This window comes from Microtus oregoni, unplaced genomic scaffold (genome assembly GCF_018167655.1).
Source record: "Microtus oregoni isolate MIOR12 unplaced genomic scaffold, Mior012 000012F_ref0000307, whole genome shotgun sequence".
NCBI classification, from domain to species: domain Eukaryota; kingdom Metazoa; phylum Chordata; class Mammalia; order Rodentia; family Cricetidae; genus Microtus; species Microtus oregoni.
Genome location: NW_024543071.1, coordinates 4,328,632 through 4,347,995, shown reverse-complemented (window position 1 = coordinate 4,347,995; position 19,364 = coordinate 4,328,632). Strand labels below are relative to the sequence as shown.

The window sequence follows — 19,364 nt, the reverse complement described above, 5'->3', positions numbered from 1 at the left end:
AAATCTGGGTTTGTGTTAGTTATGGTAACAATGTGTCCCTGTGTCTGAGAAACTGGTGGAAAGACAAGGGTCCCTATGCATCACAGTTGAGAGACATTCACTGAAGAGTCTAGGCAGCCAGAGAGAAATTGAGCAATCCCCTGTGCTTCACTTCTCTGCCACGAAACTCCCCACTGCCTAGTGGACCTGTGCTGGAAACGTGTGGAGTAAAGTCACAGTGACACACTGGGCTCTTACCCAAGATCCCACCAGGACCCTGGCCAGCCAGCTGTTCCCTCCTCAGCCCTAAATATTTTCACACTCTATAATAGTCTTTTTTTTTTCAAAAAGTCATTTGTAGAGAATGTTTGCTCTAAACTATTGACTGCCTTTGCTTTTTTTTCCCAACCAAGGAAGAAATGTCTATGTGGACGTCCGGCAGCCTGTCATGAAGACACGCAAGGGACTGTGGGAGAACTGAAGTCCTTCCTACCCCTCAGAGCCAGCTCTTGTTCTCCTTCATGCCGCTTCAGCCTCCCCTCCCCAGGAAGATCAACTTCTTCTGGTCAACATGCTGTGCTTTGAGAGTATTAGACAGATGCTCAAGAAAATGGGGCTGCCAAGACAGCAGCTGAGAGTCTCACCCTGAGAACAGACTCTGCCCCTCTCTTGAGGGAAGTAGCTAGGCACAACTAGGTGACACCCGGATCCCATAACTCTCAAAGGTCTGATCCCGTTCGGAAGTGTTTACAGTTGCACACACCAAATCGGTACTGTGTGATAGAAATGGGCCCTTGCCCGCTGGGAAGTCAGGAGGTCAATGGGAAAAATTATTTTAGTCTGTGTTGAGTCTTCATGTTTGGAACTTTTATCCAAACAATGTAGCGTTCTCATGCTCCCCACCCCCTACCGTGTGCCCATTCCCTCCTCTGGGATGGTGGTGGGAAGGGCTGTGCACAGGCTGAGCATGTGATCCTCCCCTCCCCTATGGCCTGCATGTCACACTGCTCCTAAAGACAGAGAGGGACAGGGAGAGGACATGTCTAGTCACGATGCGCTAGCCTGCAGGAAGATAGATGGGGTTTCAGGTTAGTAAGTAGAATATTCCCCATGAATGGAGAGGTTAGCATTCTTTTCCCTGGTCCTCCATTTCCCAAGAGGGAATGCTCAGGGGGAAATGCCCTTTCTGAACTCATGCTCCTCTGAGCAGAGCTGACATGAAGGAGAGCGACAAAGATGCCCACCAGGCAAGTGTTCCCAGAACACGCACAGAAGTGGCACAGAGACCCAAATCTACCAAGTTGTCCTCTGACCTCCATACATGTATCATGGTATGTGTGCACCCCATCCTCCCATGTGTCTGTCTCTCTCTCTCTCAAATAATAATAATAAAATGTTTTGAAGAAAGAAGAGAGTGGACATGAGAGACAATAAAGATGGAAGAATAAGAAGCTGTAGGATGAGAGGACGAGAGAGGGGAGGGGGCTGGCTGCCAAGGACCCCTGTAAGGACCCTTGGTGTACCCAATGGATGGATGACATGGGTTCACATTCCCCCGTAAGAACCCTTGGCACACCCCCATGGATGGCGCGGGTTCATATCCCCCATAAGAACCCTTGGCACACCCCTCAGCCCCACGAATGGCATGGGTTCATATTGCCCCTTGGCACACCCCGTGGATGGTGTGGGTTCATATACCCCCGTAAGAACCCTTGGCAAACCCCAACGACAGCGTGAGTTCATATTCTCCCGTAAGAACCCTTGGTGCACCCCTCAGCCCCATGGATGGCATGGGTTCATATTCCCCGGTAAGAACCCTTGGCACACCCCACAGACGGCGTGGGTTCATATTCTCCCGTAAGAACCCTTGGCGCACCCCACAGACGGCGTGGGTTCATATTCTCCCGTAAGAACCCTTGGCACACCCCACAGACGGCGTGGGTTCATATTCCCCCGTAAGAACCCTTGGCGCGCCCAGTCACACTTGTGCACATGGGTTTAGAGTGTATCCTTCCTGTATTCCCAGCACCAGGTCTCAAGACAGGTAGGGTGGTGGCAACGTGAACCACAGACAGATCTCCAATGACTCCAGAGGGACACTCGATTACCCAGCTGAAGTGCCTATGGTGGCTCCCTCAGAAGGCCACCAAGAGCTCCAAACATCTGGAACTGTCACAGATCTATGCTACAGATACACCTGACAGCCTGACACACCATGAGCTTCAGGTACAAACCCAATAACAGCCGTGGTAGAGGACCCTTATCTCTAGAACACGCCTAGGTCAAGGTGTCAAGGAAGCTTGCCAGGCAGTCCAGCGTGCAGGCACATCTGGTCAGTAGGTCAGAGCCTGCGGAGTCTGAGGTCAGCAGTTACAAAGAGCCCAGCATGGTAGGACACAGAGTAAAGTTGCTAATGACCACCTCGCTGTATCTCACGGACCAGAGGCCCTGCATCAGGCATCCAAGCAGAAGGCAGGAGGCTGTCTGGTATTGCTGCTTCTGCCAGATACTTTCCACGTCACCCCTTAATTCCTCCCACTCTGCTTTAATTACTTTTTATTGCAAAGATAAGACACTCTGACCAAAAACAACTTGGAAAGGAAAGGGTTTATTTCATCTTACACTTCCAGGTCATAGTTCATCACTGAGGGATGCTAGGGCAGGGACCACAGAGGAACACTCTCTACTGTCTCCCTCACCTAGGCATCCTCAGCTACATTTCTTACACAGCCCAGGCTCACCAGTCAAGCAACGGTGCCACCCACTATTGGCTAGGCCTTGGCACATCAATCATCAACAAAGATACAGACATGGCCACAGGCCAATAGGCTCTAAAAACTCCTCAACTGAAGCTCCCCCTTCCCGGGTGACTCCAGGTTGTGTCATGTGGACAATAAACACTGACCATCACGACAGTCAAGCAGAAGGTACCGTAAACCACACTGTCTCTATCTGCAGAAGGCATTACACACCACATTGTCTCTAGTTTTTTCAAAAACGTGCCAGATGGGAATGCCACAAAAGTCTTCACAATGCAAAGAGCTGCAGGGTAAGGCCATCTCCGGGGTATAGAGTCTGGGATGATGACGAAATATTTGCCACAGGAGAACCAAGACTATAAAGATAAAGTTGAGGTGCCCTGGGCAAACTTGCCACCCAACAGTTCCTGGCCCTGCAGTCAGGGACACTAAGTGCCCTAGCAGGGTCCCCTCCACTCGACCACATTGGAAATTCAGTAAATCAGCTCAATGTGTTCTAGGGCTATGGGTATTAAATAAAAGAAGCCAGTGAGACCTTCAAACAATAAGCTCATTCAACATCATCTCTTCTTCTGCCCCCATCTGGAACTTGAATACAGTTAACATGAATAAATCCTGTTGTATAAGAACCAGGGGTGGGGGGAGGCAAAAAGAGGGTGAAGATGGGAGGAAATGGCAAGAGTCCAACTTGCTAGTCTAGCAGGATGGCTGATGGGTCCCCAAACCCGAAGGATGTTGGTGTGAAGAACTAACCCTGAGAGGGTGGCCCTAACCTGCAGACAGGTGAAGCAAACCGTGGAGCCCCCTTACCTTTGAGCCCCCAGACCCCTTTATATAAGCAAACCCTCCAGGTTTTGTACTCAAACCAGAAGTGAATACTAGGGCTTCCCCAAACTTGGTCTTTCTCAGGGGAAGCAGCCACAGCCAGACCTGACTCTGTTTCAAGGGACGTCTCGCCAGGAATAGGTCCAAAAATGTCATTCTGTCACTGAACCCCCAACGCTGCCAACAAACTCAAGACAGAAGAACTCTAGCAGTGATTGCCTGTAATTGTGTTGTCTTTGGGGGTGACTTAGTGGTTTGAACACGTCGGTGTTTAAAAGGAGTTCTCCGGTGTAATTCACATGTGAACATGATCTTGTCCACGTGATCCTTGAGGAGAGATGTTCTATGGATATCTAACACATTATCCCTAATAAAGATTCAAAGACTGGCTCCAGCCAGCTATAACTAGAACCAGGTCCCCAAAGAACAGACCAGTTCAACATGTTTGATTGAGAAAAGGAAACCACCAGGTAAGTATGGCGAAGACTGACCATTTAGCCCCTGTGGCACAAGGCCCAGCCCTGCCTGGAGACATCCTTCACATCACCTGGAACTAAGCTGGGGTTGCTCTCCCATGGCTTCCTCCCCCACCAAACAAACCCTGGCATAGCACTTGCTGGTAGAACTGCTCATGCCAGAAAGTCAACAAAGAATGGACGAAGGTGCAGTCTGGCGGCTCCCACCTAGCACAATAGCCACAGTGAGAAGACTTCCGGAAGGAAACATCACCACAGTCACCACGGCAGAGCCACACGTGGCTAGGAGCACAGCATCCAGCGTGATGTCCAGGGCTCCCTTACCCAGGGTCTTCCTGGACTCACCTGCTCTCTGGTGTTTAGGGAACCTGGTTTTCCAATGAAAAGAATGCTTCCGTCATCATCCACTTTCTACAAGTCTCCACTGCTAAGGATGCAGTTGAAGCTGATCTTTGTGCTTCAACCAGAACTCTGCTCTACCTCCAGCACCACCTCCAATGCCACCTCTATCGCCACCTCCAGCGCCACCTCCTGCATCACCTTCAATGCCACCTCCTGCACCACCTTCAGTGCCTCCACCTCCAGCACCATTTCCAGCACCGCCACCTCCAGAGCCTTCATCTCCAGCGCCTCCACCTCCAGTGCCTCCACCTCCAGCACCAAGACTCAGTTTCCACTGACTTCCTGTAATGACTCAAGGTATTCCACGCATCCTCCATCAGCAGCACCAGGGTCTGCAAGGCGGCATGGGTGTGATTTTGTTTACAAAAGCAGCAACTGGGTTTGGGGCAAAGAGAGAAAACATCCCAGAGAAATACACTGTCAAGATGGACAGTGGGACACAAGCAAAGGTACCCAAGGGCCTACAACGTGCTTTTAGCAGGCAGTTTACCAAGGTGTCATTTAGACACAGAGTAAAACAAACCTGCCCTGTTAACTGGACAGTGGACATGGTTGTCCAACCACCATAACGAGGATGCACATTTCTTTTGTCTTTTTTTGTTTTGTTTTTTATGAAGGGTTTCTCTGTAGCTTTGGACTTTATCCTGGAACTAGCTCTTGTAGGTGTAGACTAGGCTGGCCTTGAACTCAGAGATCCACCTGCCTCTTCCCCGCTGGGAGCTGAGATTAAAGGTGTGCGGAAGCTGGGATTAAAGGTGGGCACCATCACCGCCCAGCAGGAGGTCGGGCATTTCTATCATTCATGACACCTATTGTATTTGTCCTACTGTGGGCCCCCCATCCCCTAGAGCAGCCCTGGTGCCTACAGCACTGATTCTCGAGCCTGCCCCCTCTCACTCGGCATCCTGTGAACTGGTAGAGGCCATTAGAACCACTTTAGTTTCAGCCTTTCACCTTCTTATTGGAGAGACGGAACACATGCTCTGGTGCACCTTTGCTGTGGAGATCCAGAGAGACTCAACAGCCGAGGGTCGGGAATAGGGCAAGCCCCCATCTCAGTTTTCCCAGAGCTTAGGAGTTTCCTTGAGAGGTGGGGTTCCAGGGGGCAAGACCAACAAGTCCTAGGCAAACCAGAATGGCTGGTCACTTGGACTTGAGAAAGCCAGCTCCAAGGGTAGACTGCCCCCCTGTCCGTGGGGGGTTCCTTCTGGGGCACAGCTGAAACCGCTCTCTAGCTAGCAGCTGGCTCTGTTTCCCTGATTTAATGCTGAGCTTCAGAAGCTCCTTTGCCATTTGCTGGTGCCGACATTCCACGCAAGCGCGCACGGCCCTCCAGCAGGCCCACAGCTGGCCTGCAGTCCCGAAGAGGCCTTAGGGCCGAGGAAGAACTGAGCCCTAAGGCTTCTGTCACCTTGCCCTCACTTCTCTCCCAGCGAGACCCCTGACACCAGGTGCCCACATGTCTACACATTAAGCGTTATTCTCTGTACCCTCCACTTGGCCGAGTTTGAGCTTAGTTTATTTGGAGACTGAGTAGAGAGAAAATGAGAGTCTACTGACAGAACATTAGCAAGGCGCTCCAAGCTCCTGTTGGAATCTGTAGGTCTCCTCTGCTTAAACTCACTGAGTTATCAGAGAAAATCAGGCAGGACCAGGGCACAAGCGGAGGAGACCGCGAGTCCTGTCAATCATTCCTGCTGGCCTAGAAGGGATGCAGACTGTGCCTCTGAGGACCCACACACATCTCCAGGGCAGACCTGCACCACAGAGGAGTCAGATACCGCTGTCTGTTCCCCTGACTGAACACGGCACCATCTTTGGCAAAGCATTTACCAGTGGTTCTTGGGTTATTCCACCTGGGAGTGGGTTAGTGGTCAGTAGCTTACTCATTCCAAAACAAGACCCAGGAAGATTACTTGACTTGCCCAAGGTCGCACGGGATGTTAGTGGCAAAAGGCAGGTTAGAAGCTCCAGCCCCTGTGTGCCTGGCCCAGAGCCTGGCTCTGTGGTGTCCCCTAGCCCTCCATCCACAGCATGGGCTGAGCCAGGTCTGCATCCCCGGGAGCCTGGAGGCTGGCTGGGCTGCTGCAGAGGGCACAGACAGGCTCATACTCACAAGCAGAGACCTGCAGGATCCTTCTCTGCACCATCAGACAGCAACACCCCTGTGCTGGAACAGACAGAGAAAGGGCTCAAGTCGCTGCAGCCAAGGACAGCAGGGGCACTTCCTTCCCCGCTTCCAGAATCTGATTCAAAGATTTAGCTTCATTTCTTTTCCTGAAACAGGTCTGCTCTCGAGAAGCAAGGCTCGAGGCAATCTGTGCTCTAATAGGACACTCAAGAATCCATTTGTCCTTACTGTGTGCCTGGTGAGGGGCCAAGGGCTGGGCTTGGACTCTCAGAAGGCAGAGACAAAGTCCCTATCCTGACTGAGGTTAGCCTAGCAGGGAAAATAGATCTGCATATAATTATAAGACCAAGTGACATCAATTCAGGACAACGTTGTGTGCCTACCAAGTGTCATGGAAGCCATGATAGCCTTGTAGAAGATAGCCATGGGACTGGGTCCTAAAGACGGAGTGGAGTTTAACTCAGCAGCTGACCTCTTCCTGGCATAAAGATGCTGACAAGCATTTCCAGAAGTGTTTTCTAGATACATTCTTCTTTTACAAACTCAGCCCATCACAGCCTGCCACTGACCCTCTGAACTGCCGCTTACCCTCTACGGACTCAGGAGCCCCGCCTCTCACACGGGACTGACTCATGCTCTCTCTCAAACCCTAGTACTGGCCTGAACTCTCTTTGGAGACACAGTGACATGTGAGTTCTTCAGAAATGAATTCCTTCCATACTTGACAGCATTCTCTTTCCCACTAAGCCCGCGACTCCCCGTCTCCCAACAGGAAATCAGTTTTATTTATAAGAATCGCAATCCTAAACTGACCTTTGCTGGCAGCCACATCCCCCCTTCCTCCCTCACTTCACTCCCTTCCCAAACACATTCTCCCCCTGAAGAGTCCTCCGTGACCACAGCAGTGAGCCTGGACAGTCACATAAGAGACACATAAGGTTTCTAGATAGGGAAGCGGAGGCCTGGAAAGATCAGCGACCGGCCCGAGGAAGCACACAGCATGTAGGTCATGGGGCTTCCGCGCTGCTGTGTTCTCCACTCTGTCACCATGCTTGCTCTTCTGGTGGCAGCCACAGTGCCCTTTTCCCTAGCTTGGGGACAGATGCCTCTGGAGGAGCATTTCCTGTCATTAAAGGGGTTTGGAGGAAAACCCACACAGCTTTCTCATCTTTGAAGCTTCTTGGCCCATCCTGGCTCTTTAATTGTGCTGGAAGCAGCCCAGTTCCCAGGGCTTCTACACCATCAGGAGAGGGGAAGGGCCCAAAGCCGAATTCCTGGCTCCTGGCTCCTGGGCACCAGCATGACCTCAACCGCTTTCTGGGTTAGACCATTTCACTGCCAGGCTCCCACACTAAGAGCTTCAAAGTCAGGTGTGCCCGGGGTCAAGTACAATAAGCAAACTCGAGCAGAGGCCTGCAGAGCATGGAGACTTGGACACATTCACATACCTCTGTCCACAGCCTACACTAGCTGAAGGCGAATCGCGTCCTATTTCTGCAAGCATCAGAATGCACATTGGAATAACAGGGGAGCGACCACCCTATTTCTCTCCACGCTTACTTCCATTTTCCAGGTTGAGGTTGTGTGTTGACTTCTAGGCAGCCTTCCACAGCTATAAGTTCTGCGGCCTTGGAGTCAGCCAACCCAAGACGCACAACACTGGGGTGGGGTAGGGAGATGCTATGTTGTTGATGGCGTGTACTGTGTATTTCAATCTACAACAGTTGCACAGTTAAGTGCATAGTGGTTTCTTTGCCATGATTTCCTAAACACTACAATAGAGAAGCTACCTACTTTGTAACCTACAGATGAAGAGAAGCAGTTTAGAGAATGTTGTGCCTCATATGCAAGACTTTAAGGATTTGAGCATCATCAGATCTTGGTACCCCTAAAAGTAGTTCTTCTGAGGAGCAAACATATGTCTCCTCCCACCCACCCGTGTGTGTGTGTGTGTGTGTGTGTGTGTCAAAGGCTGTCAAGCAATCTTCCTCACTTGCTCTCCACCTTAATTTTTTAGAAATTAAAAATTAGTCCCCCGGGGACTTGGAGCTTGCCGATGCAGCTACATGGCTAGCCAGCACACACCACCATATCTGGCTGTTCACATGGGTGCCAGGGTTATGAACTCAGGTCCTCATGCTTGCATGGCGACTTTCTCTACGACCTACTCCTCCATTTTTCTGTTTTGATGTTTCTTTTTTTTTTAAGGAAATATTATTTTCAACTTTGGATTACATTAGGATCACCTGGAGATCTTTGAAAATGGCAGTGCCCATCCCACACTCTAGACATTTAAATCTGAACGTCTGGTGGGGCTTTTCCCCCTTTCCCTTCCCATGCCCCACACATAAACCTAACCCAGCTGAGGTTAGGAACCACTGCTTCTAAGTCACACACCAGCAAGGAAAAGCAGAGCTCTCGGGCATGGAGAAAAGATCATTTCTGGAGGGGAACTATAAGTTATCATCTGCTTGATTTCCCTTATCTAGTATTTTCTTTTCAGACTGTCCCTGACCACAGCTCTCAAGACACGTTGTTCCCTGCTCCACAGTTCCCTTCTACCTCTGGGCCACAACATCACCTAAGGAAGCAGTGAGCAGACTGAAAAAGCCAAAGGCTGAGGAGAAGAAAAAGTCACCCCCACAACCATTATAGATGCTATTACTCCTTTCTAAAATGAAGTCTCTACATCTCAGCCGGGCCAGTTCGCATCCAAGTGTGATGCAACTTCAGGAAGCTTTGGCATGAGGTTCCAAGTGTAATCCACAGATAGTAGGTCAGTCACATTTGGCCCTGGACCCACTCACCAGCTGGGAGAGCAATAGGAACCAGGATCCTTGACTGCATGGGGTGAGGTCAGCCAATGGGCTCACGCACAGTGATACAGGATGCTCTTAGGAGCGTCATGAATATATAAACACTCAGGGATGGGGGCCATTTCAAGGCACCCTGTAGGACTTGGCACTGAATCTCGGACACTTGTAGGGGTCTCACTGCTTATACAGCGCCAAAGAGGTTACATGCAAGGCACAGCTACTTTACCGACACTTTACAGCAATTCTCTGAATAGCCTTGTCCCTATGGGAAGGGACCCTCACACCCTTTCACACCCCTGGCCTTTTCAGAACAGCCTTGTCCCTATGGGAAGAGACCCTCACACCCTTCCACACCCCTGGCCTTTGCTTGAGAAAGCCAGGGGGATCTAGCAGAAGGGGTTGGAAAGAACTGGAAGAAACACCTATAAGGTGTTTTTGTTTGTTTGTTTTGTTTTTTAGTACTAAACACAGGACAATGCTTCAGCCATCCCTAAGCTCCCTCAAGACAACCGAAAGTTAACCCAGAGCCTAAAACTACAAGCTACTTTAGAGAGGAGGCACAATGAACAACAGTGAGGCTGTGGACATAGAGAAAGAACATTTTCCTCCTGCCACGACAGCTTCCTAAGCTTTTGAATCAGAGAAAACACTTTTGGACTCTGAAGACAATGGTGAGCAATTTTACCTATGTGGGAAAGAGAGCTTGAAATTGGGAATTTTGAAATATAAAATCTTTTTTTTTTTTTGGATTTTTGAGACAGGGTTTCTCTGTAGCTTTTTAGTTCCTGTCCTGGCACCAGCTCCTGTAGACCAGGCTGGCCTCGAACTCACAGAGATCCGCCTGCCTCTGCCTCCCGAGTGCTGGGATCAAAGGCGTGCGCCACCACCGCCCGGCGAAATATAAAATCTTTTAAATTTAAAAAATGTCAGATACCGTCAGAATTCTTCAGTTTTATCTAAGTTCCAAGAGCCCAGATAAATCTTGTTTTTTTATTTAACTTTATCATTTAAACCACTATACCTATTTATTCTGTAACTATTCAGTCTTACCTTTAGAATATGGTGTGTGTGTGTGCCAGAGCTCAAACCCAGGGCCCTGCCCATGCCAGGCAGGTCTCTAAGACTGGGCTACATCACAAACCTTACAAAAACATGTACATTCTCCAGTGTCTGAGCAGCAAGAGTAACTTGGTCCCAGCCAGATTCCAGGTTTACCAGCTATGAAGCTTAGCACTCGTTTTGCAGAGGAGAGTTTGCATTTACTGAGTTCCCAAAGCAGTACTCATGGCCTCTCCTGAGAACAGACACTGCAACTCGCCTGGGAGAAGAAGATCCCCACATTCTTCCCAGAAAAACGAGCAGATATCAGCAGCATGACATCAGTGAGATTTGAGCTCATTTCTCCCCAGAGACGAACTGAAGAGGGTGGGTTGAGGGGTGTCCCTGGCAATCCAGGTGATCCTCAAATCTACCGAATTAGCGATCTCTAGTGCACACATCTGCGTCCAAAACATAAACACTGACCCGACACCAAGTTCCCTTGAGTCAGCTGAAAGCCCCTAACTAAACCTGGTGGAGGATGAGATTTTTAGTTCCCAGGAAAGATAAATAAAGCAGATTTTAACCTGCCAAGAGCCAATTCAGAAACTATTTACACAAAAACCTGCGGATGAACCCTGGGCCAACATCTGCCCACCTGTCGCCTGTTAACTTAAACCAGTTTGCTGCTCGGGCTAAGAAGTAGCTTGCATCTTGGATCCTCCATTTGGGGCCAACATCTCCTTCAGCTTCGCAATCCGGGGATCTGGAAGGGCCTTGAAAGTCTGTATTTCCAGTCAGCACCCACGGCCTCAGCCACCAACCCACTTCCCGCACCCCCCCCCCCAAGAGGTTCCCTCCTTAAGGGCGGAGGCCCAGGGTGGAGGCGGGATCAGAACCCTGACATTTCACCAGGAGAGGGGCTGTGGCCTCCAGTGTTTGAGACCGCATAAGGGCAATTTCTGCCTTTCACCAACAAAACTGACCAGAGTCAATCAGAACTTGGATGAGACCACCCGGCTAGTTGGGAGAGGGGCTCTAGTGAAAAGACACGAAAAAGAAACCTGTTTGCTAAGTGATTTCTCCTGGCGCCCTTCCCCCGCCCCACTGATCTTAGTGCCTAGACCCATTTACTGGTGAGTCTTGGCCGTTATCTCATTCCCCACTAATGATCCTGGTGAGAAAACGCAAAAGGAAAGCCAAAAGATGTTACTTGCTTAGGGAACTGGTCTGTCCGCGCAGGTCCCCTTATGTGAGTTCCATAAATAAGAAACCACAGAGGGCGAGATTCCTTGGGAATCTGAGCGGTCGCGTTACTACCCTCCCAGGGGAAACAAATTTAGAAGCCGCAGGTTTACCGTCAACAACCCCTGAAAAAAGTGTCAGTGCAAGAGGCTTTTCCCAGAGGAAGGCATGTGGGGGCGCACCGAAATATCCGCTTCGGGGGCAGCACCTTGAACCCGCTTTTCAAAGGACCTACTATCCGAGGCTTCTGGACTCCAGCCCCGGGGCTCCAAAACCCTTCGGGCATATCCGGGCCGGCCCGCCCACCAGGGTTTGGCCAAGATCCCTGGTCACAGTCAAATCCAAGCTCGCTCAGCTGCCAGGACGCCTACAGGCGCTCCACCTGCTGGGCAGCCCAGTGGGCTCTCAACCCATACCCTATGCAGCTTGGGGGTGCAGGGTCCGCAAGGGGTTCGGACAGGCACGGTTACCAAGTGTTGGAGAGTCGGACCTAGCCAAGAACAGAACAGCACGCCACCCCACGACATCAGGAGCTTTCTTTACCACCCGACAAGTCTTTACCAGGAATCTGCAAGCAGCCCCTCAGCAGGGTAGCACCCATAAAAAGGACCCTACAATTCGCCCTTCTGCCCTCAGCAGCCCCTCACTGTTGAGATCTTACTCAGGCCCCCTCGACTGTAGACATCTTTTCCCAAGGCAAACTGGGGGGTAGGGTGGGGTGACAGGATGACTCCAGACACACCCTCGGTTCTCCAACAAGGTGAGAAGCCTCACCTTGACTTCCACGCAGAGACCCCAGGCGCCCAGAAAGACCAAAGGGCGCGGGCCGCGTTCTATGCCTTGGAGCCCACCTCCTGGCCCATGGCGCCTCGGTCGTTCCCTCTTGGGCGGCTGTTCTTTGGGTATAAACACCTGAGTCCGAGCGACAAGCCCCCTCCCTCTTTCCCGGAGAAAGTAGGTGCGCCCCGAGTCCTCACCTTTGTAGCGCTCCATCCCGGTCACGGCTTGCGCTCTCGGCGCTGCGAACCGCTCCGCACAGCGCCCTCAGCGCTGGGTTCCGAGCCCCAGCTGCGTGCTGGCCCCTCCCAGTGAGGTCACGCTCGCCTCCCGACCTCCCGGAGTGGCCGCCGCGCCCCCAGCCCTCCGATCCGGTCTCCACCCAGGCGCGTCGCCCTCGACCGCGCCTGGGATCTCTGCAGCCGGTCCGGACAGTGGGCGCTCGCCTCCTCGCGCACCCGGCCCTGTGCTCCCCGCCCCAGCTGCAGATCACTTCCTCCAAGTCGGCCTGAGGGCGGCGGGGCGAAGAAGAAAGACTGGGGTGTCCTCAAAGCCTGGGGGAGGCTACGGGAGCAGCAAGCGCCCGCAGGTCTTCACCAAGATCTGACTTCTCAAGTGCAGCGACTGCGAACCCAATGCCGAGAGGAGGAGACTGAGGGACAGCGAGGAGGTGGTGAAGGACCTAGAGCGCCTCCTGCTTGACCCCTCGAGCCTGTGCGCTCACGTCCTGGGCCCTCCAGGGTGAGTCCCTTGAGCACCGATGCGAGCCCTCACCCGGCGCTCGCTCTCGGTCCTCCTGGTCCGGGGCACCTGTGGATCGCGCACGCTTGACGGCACAGGAAACTTCTACCTGCAGCCCACTCCCAGGTTTTGGGGGCGTCTGTAGACGAGGCTTTCCTGGGAAGGACTAGAGAGTCTGGAGCTTCCGCGACAAGCCTGGACTTCTGAAAAGATGGCACCTGTCTAAGGTACAGGCGTCTGCCTCTGCATCACCTCCACCGAGGAACCATTTGCATCCTTCTCCAGTCCTTCCGCGCTCCTCAATTCTCCCAAAGCCCCACGCTTTCCTTTAAACTTTTGGGGTTTCACTTTTGAAAACGTGCTGGGTGCCGGATGCTTGGTTTCTTGACAAGTTTCCCAACTTCCTGGAAGAAATACTTAGGGAAGGTTTGTTGTTCTTTTCTGAGAGACTTCTTCATGCTTCCTTGGAGCAGCAGACCTCCCGCCCCAACCATCTGCGCAAATTCTTTTCCTGGTTACAAGGGCAGCTTACAGGGACAGAGCCCGCCTGGCCAGCCAGGAGTCTTGCTCAGGGCTGCAAAGCCTTTCAGTTTGTGATAACAGGTCACTGTCTCCCTCCTGTAGGAGAAGGAACAAGGTTTTTTTTTGGGGGGGGGGGGGGCGCTAGCCCAAAATCACATGGCTTCAAAAGCGCTGCAAAGTAAGGAACCCCAGGGTTGCCTACTTCCAAGTTTATGTGTGTAGGTTAGAGACCTCCATATGCTACCTGCACACAACACACACACACATTCACACACACACACACACACACACACACACACACACACACAGAGAGAGAGAGATTGGTGGCAAGAATGGTGATGTCCCAGGAAATCTGGGCAGGAAATGGTGTTCAGTTGGCCTGCCCAGTGGGCCTTGAACAGGGTCAACCAGAGGGGGCCCCTCCCTTTGGTATTTTCCTCCCTCTGTTTCTCGCTCTTGCAAATGGCCCTTTGGAGCTCATTCCCAGTGGAGCCCTGGGTTTTCTTTGAAGCCTCAAGTCTGTGGTCACTGGTCACTTTTGCTAGATGTCTGCCCTGCCTGATGAAATCAGGTGAGCAGGTACAGGCCCAATTCAGCAGAGCCTGTTTGAGCTAACCTCCTTACGGGAAGGGGAAAAGGCCTGGCGCTGGCTGACAGCCCTAGGGTTAAAGGGTCTCCACTCAGCACAAGAGAGCACAAAGAAGTGCTTGTCTCTAAACCCGTTATTTCTTCCCTGAATCCTCTCCACACACACACAGAGTTGGAAATGTAGTTCAAGTCCATCTAAAACTGTAATTCACAACGCTGTTCCGGAACAAAACTGAAAGGCAGGAATCATTGACGGGAATTTCGGGCAGCCTTCCTTGTCCTCACCCGGGCACGGTTTCATCTCTCCATGAATCTCTACTCTTGGCAACTTCCACAAAGAGAAAGTCACTGAGTTTCTGTCAGACTCCTGAACCCAAGAGGACACTGAACCCTATATCAAGCATCACCGGTCATGTGGTGTGCTAACCAAGGCAGCTTTGGGGGGCAGCATATACACCTCGGACACACTAGAAAAGAAAACCAGGGCAGGTGCTGAGGGGACAGAGTCTCACCAGGCTACTCAGAATGGCCTGATGTTTCGAAACTAAGAACTAAATATCCCTGGAATTTCCCATCTAACCTTTTCAGATCCCAGCTGAGAAAAACAAGACGGTTCAAAAAGAAACTGTAAGCGAAGGAGTCCTGCTGTGAGTCCTACCCCAGTTCTGCAGGGATGTCTTGTTGTCTTGTGTACTTACCACGGAACCAGGATAGCCTCATTCCTGATCCTCCTGCCTCTGCCTCCTAAGTGCTACAACACCATGCACAGCCAGGAGCCAGGCTTCTCCAGCTGAGGGACCCAAGAGGGCGTGTTCAATGGAAGGTGCTGCTTTACAAACCTTACCCCTAGTGCACACATGACTTCCTCTCTGCTCTCAGTCACTTTACTGCAGCATCTATGACACCGGCTCCCCCAGGCTGCCTCATGGGCCGTGACTCCTCACATCTTTGTTCTTAACTTCATCTCTACTCATTCACAGCTGCTCAGAAACCACCCCTCTTGAGGCTGGAGAGATGGCTCGGCAAATAAGAACACTGGCTGCCCCTTCAGAGTGCCGGGTTCAACTCCCAGCGCCACACGGCAGCTCACAACCATCTGTAACTCCAACTCTGGGGGATCTGACGCCCTCTTCTGGTGTCTGCAGGCACTGCATGCATATCGTGTACAGACATACAAGCAAGGTACCCATACAACATAAAAAATTTTAAATGATTAAAATGAAAATTTTAACACCCCCCCCCTTCTGAGGAGTCCCTGCTTCTCCATCCTCACCCTCTCCTCAGCTCAGGCCTCCTCTGTGGTCCTTTCAAGAAGGCTGACCCCACTCACTACACATCTTCCTGCACCTTAAAAATGATAGTTTATCCTTTGATTTCTGTGTATGTTCCTGTCCACTGGAGGCCAGAAGAATCCCCCAAAGCTGGAGCTAGAAGCTGTTCTGAAGTTCCAGGCATGGTGCCACGGTCTCCAAGGACAGCCACACTTTCAGCCCCTGGGCCATCCCTCCAGACTCCCGGCACATACTCCAGCCACACTTGGATGACAGTGCTAGATTGACAAACATCCAAGGGAACGATTTCTTTGTCTCCTGGTTTCGGGGATGACAGTGTCGTGGCTGGCTGTGTCGTGCCTGAGCTGAAAGGTGAGCTAGGATAGAACCGCTGACTTTGGTGAGCCTGGGGAGTGGGGAGAGACAAGGGAGGGGGCAGGAACGAGGTGTGAACCTCAGTGCACATGGACCTCTTTCTACCAAGGAGGCCCCTCCTGCCCCCTCCACTGCTTCCCAGGAACACCACCCTGTTATGATGGGGGGTTGCTAATCTGCTGATTATGTCAGAACCTTCATGGTCCAGTCACCTGTCAGAGACTGGCTGCTCCAGCTGGGACCAGGCCCTCTGCACGTGAGTTTGGATTTGGGGTGGCAGTTCAGATGCAAACCAACCGAAACAATGAACAGATGAATGGATATTCAGATTTTTTTCCCCTATAAAAGAAAAAAAATAAAAAAACAAAATGTCTTTGCTGGTTGGCTTGAGACAGCAGGTGCCAGGTCTGTTGGGACCAGGGCTTTTTGGAGGCTGTGTCATTTGAACCAAGACGTAGAAGAACGAGTGGATTGTTGCTTTTACATTGTTTTCTTTAGACTGGGGAGGTGGCTCAGTGAGTAAGACAGTTCCTGTTCAACTATGAGGTTGTGAGCTCAAATCTCCAGACCCCATGTAAATGCAGGCATGGGGGCACACATCTGAAGTCACGGTGCTCTTATGGCAAGAGGCAAGGCACGCAAGTCCCCAGAAGCTAGAGGGCCAGACATTGAGGCACAAGAGAGGCTGGCAACAAGGAGGTCCTGTCTCCACCAAGGTGGCAGGCTGTGATTGACCAGCAAGGGTATCCCCTGAGCCCCCTGCAAGCTGACCCACAACTCATTCGTGCCTGCCCCTACTCAAGACTCAGCAGCTAATGAGACACAAAACGAACATCTCTTGAATCTGCCCAGCTGATCCAGCAGCATCCTTTATGTTCCACTATGAGGAACACTGGCTGGGATCCACATCTTACGTTACATTTGAAGAAACTGAAGCCTGGGTTTGAGGTTAGAAGTGTACAATAGACACGTCTGTGGATGAAGTCTCTAGCCAGTCTGTCTAAAGCACTCTAAAATAAATATTTGATTCACAGAAAGCAAGCAAAACCTGAGAGGAAGAAGAGGAGGTGGGGAGGAGAAGGGGGAAGCTAGAGGAAGGGCTCCCAGCATTCTGTGAGTTTGGTGACTTAATGAGAAAAGAAAGACCAGCTCAGGCCAGCCTGTGGATGTCCGGGTGATGTCACCTCCACCTTCCCTCAGGTGTGACAAAGTCACAGACCGAGGAACTTGGGTGAGTGTGGTGGCTCCCAGCTCTACCTCTTAAAACCTTCAGAGTTCAGAAAACCCCCTCTGCCCCACTATGACTTCATCTATGCAAATGCAGCACTTGGTCTTTGCTAATTCCCTTATGAGATCTGCATGCAGTAAACAACCCCACAGGCCTAAGCAGTGGACGAGCTAAGAGCTTCTGATGTCGGTGTGGGCAGTAGAGATTGGAGGACATCTCTATTCCCGCCTCACGCTGCTCACAGAGGCCACAATGCCAAGAACTGCATTTGTTGCAGTTACAATGTGGGTCCAGGGCTCACAGCTGAGCATCTCACTCCACCACCCCCAAGCTGTAGACCTGCAGACCAGCAATGTTTCTTCTCCTGACTATGTACACAGTTGCATCCTCCTCTAGGAGCTCTCTGGGTACCAGGTGGGCCTCACCCTTATGTTTCTTCTCTGCTAAATTTATTCTAAACTTTGGATTCTGAGATGCTACCTGCATACCCCAGAAGAGATCAAACCTGACCCACCGTCCGTTTTGTTCTCTAGAGACCACACACTCAGCACACAGTGACTCCGCAGTCACCAGGAATCTCAGTTGGGCCTTCTCCAGCCCCATGAGCTGGGGACGGGGAGAGGACAAGTTCCGCAGGACTCAGCCCACCCAAATCAGAGGTTCTCTAACTCCATGGACAGGGGCTTTTCTCTGTGTGTGTATGTCCCTTTTTTTGTTTCCTGCCCACCTCCCTGCTCCCAGCTTCCCATTCTCTACTGTGACCTCCACAGTCCAAACATTTCAGTGCTGCTTGGAAACTTGAGACCAAGGACAAACCCACCCATGAGACATGAATCCAGAAGCTACATAGTGCCTGCCTGCTCAAGGGTTCTGGCATGGATTAGCTTTCTCTGTGTGGCTGCCCCTGTGGTTGCTCTCCTGCTTTTCCTGCTCCTCCAGCTTCTCCTGTTCCTCCAGCTTCTCTCCTCCTTTTGCCCCTCCTGCTGCTGCTCCTGCTGCTCCTCCTCTTCCAGCTCCTCCTCCAGTTCCTCCTCCTGCTCTTCCAGCTCCTCCTGCTCCTTTTGCTCCTCCCTGTGATTACTAAGACAGTCTTTTCCCATAGGAATCTCCAGTAGAAAAGCAAGCAGACCAGACCTGGCAGCCCACAGGTAATCTCCAGACAAGGAGCCAGAGAGGAGTCCTTCCTTCACACCTTCACATCAGGAAGCTTCCTTGTTGGTGGAGCTTCCAGAGCTGGCAGAGCCCTGGAGCTCTGACCCTTCAGACTCTGCCCACAGCCTTGTCTTTCTCCAGTCCTTCTAAAAAGGTTGAAGATGGAGAGGCTTTGATATTCTGACAGACTCAGTCAAGATTCAGATCTCATTTAATGGCAAAAAGTGAAGACTGACATCTTAGGTCCACTCCTCCAGACAGGGTGTAGAGCCATGGGAATAGGGACTGCATAGAAGCTCTGGCATTGGGTTTATAGGTCTGCTGCTGGCCCACAGCTCTGCCATAAGCCCGCAGCTTTCACACTGACTCATCCACTTCTCCACAACAGGGGCTTCCCCAAACTGCTGCCAACCCAGTGTGGTATACCAGGCCTCCTGGGTCTGCCTGCATGCCAAACCAGGCCAGCACAACTCAGCTCCCTTAGCGTGACCTAGCTTCCAAGTGTCCCGCTGTGGGGCTTCAGAACACCACCCTCCTAGTACGTAGGCCTGGACCTGGTTCCTGCTTCTCCCAGCTCCTGAGTAAACTCTTTTTAGACCCCCATTTTGCATGGTTAAAGTCATGAATGGGGTGGAATTTCACATCAACCATCCCCTAAAGACATTGATGGGCTGAGAAATGGAATTGGGAAGACCCTACCAGCCGACCCAAATCTTACTATATATATATATATATATATATATATATATATATATATATATATTATGAGTGAACCCCTCCTCCCCTTGGAGGAGCAGAGAGGAGCTGGGTAGAGGACACGGGAAGGTGCAGGGTGTGCAGCACTGCAGTCCTGCACTAAGATGCTTCTGTAGCACATCTCCATGCAGCCTGCACTAAGATGCTTCTGTAGCACATCTCCATGCAGCCTGCACTAAGATGCTTCTGTAGCACATCTCCATGCAGCCTGCACTAAGATGCTTCTGTAGCACATCTCCATGCAGTCCTGCACTAAGATGCTTCTGTAGCACAGCTCCATGCA

The 19,364-nt window shown here is 51.4% G+C and overlaps 1 protein-coding gene across 2 annotated transcripts in view; it reads right to left on the bottom strand.

Annotated features, from left to right (window-relative positions):
- The window catches only part of Afap1l2 (actin filament associated protein 1 like 2), a 103,931-nt gene extending 90,841 nt beyond the window's left edge, over nt 1–13,090 (bottom strand). For both annotated transcript variants that reach the window (XM_041661749.1, XM_041661750.1), the window contains exon 1: nt 12,649–13,090. In XM_041661749.1, the coding sequence (XP_041517683.1) occupies nt 12,649–12,664 (16 nt within the window). In that variant the 5' untranslated portion in view covers nt 12,665–13,090. The remainder of the gene's footprint in view (nt 1–12,648) is intronic.
- Between the last annotated feature and the right edge of the window lie 6,274 nt (nt 13,091–19,364).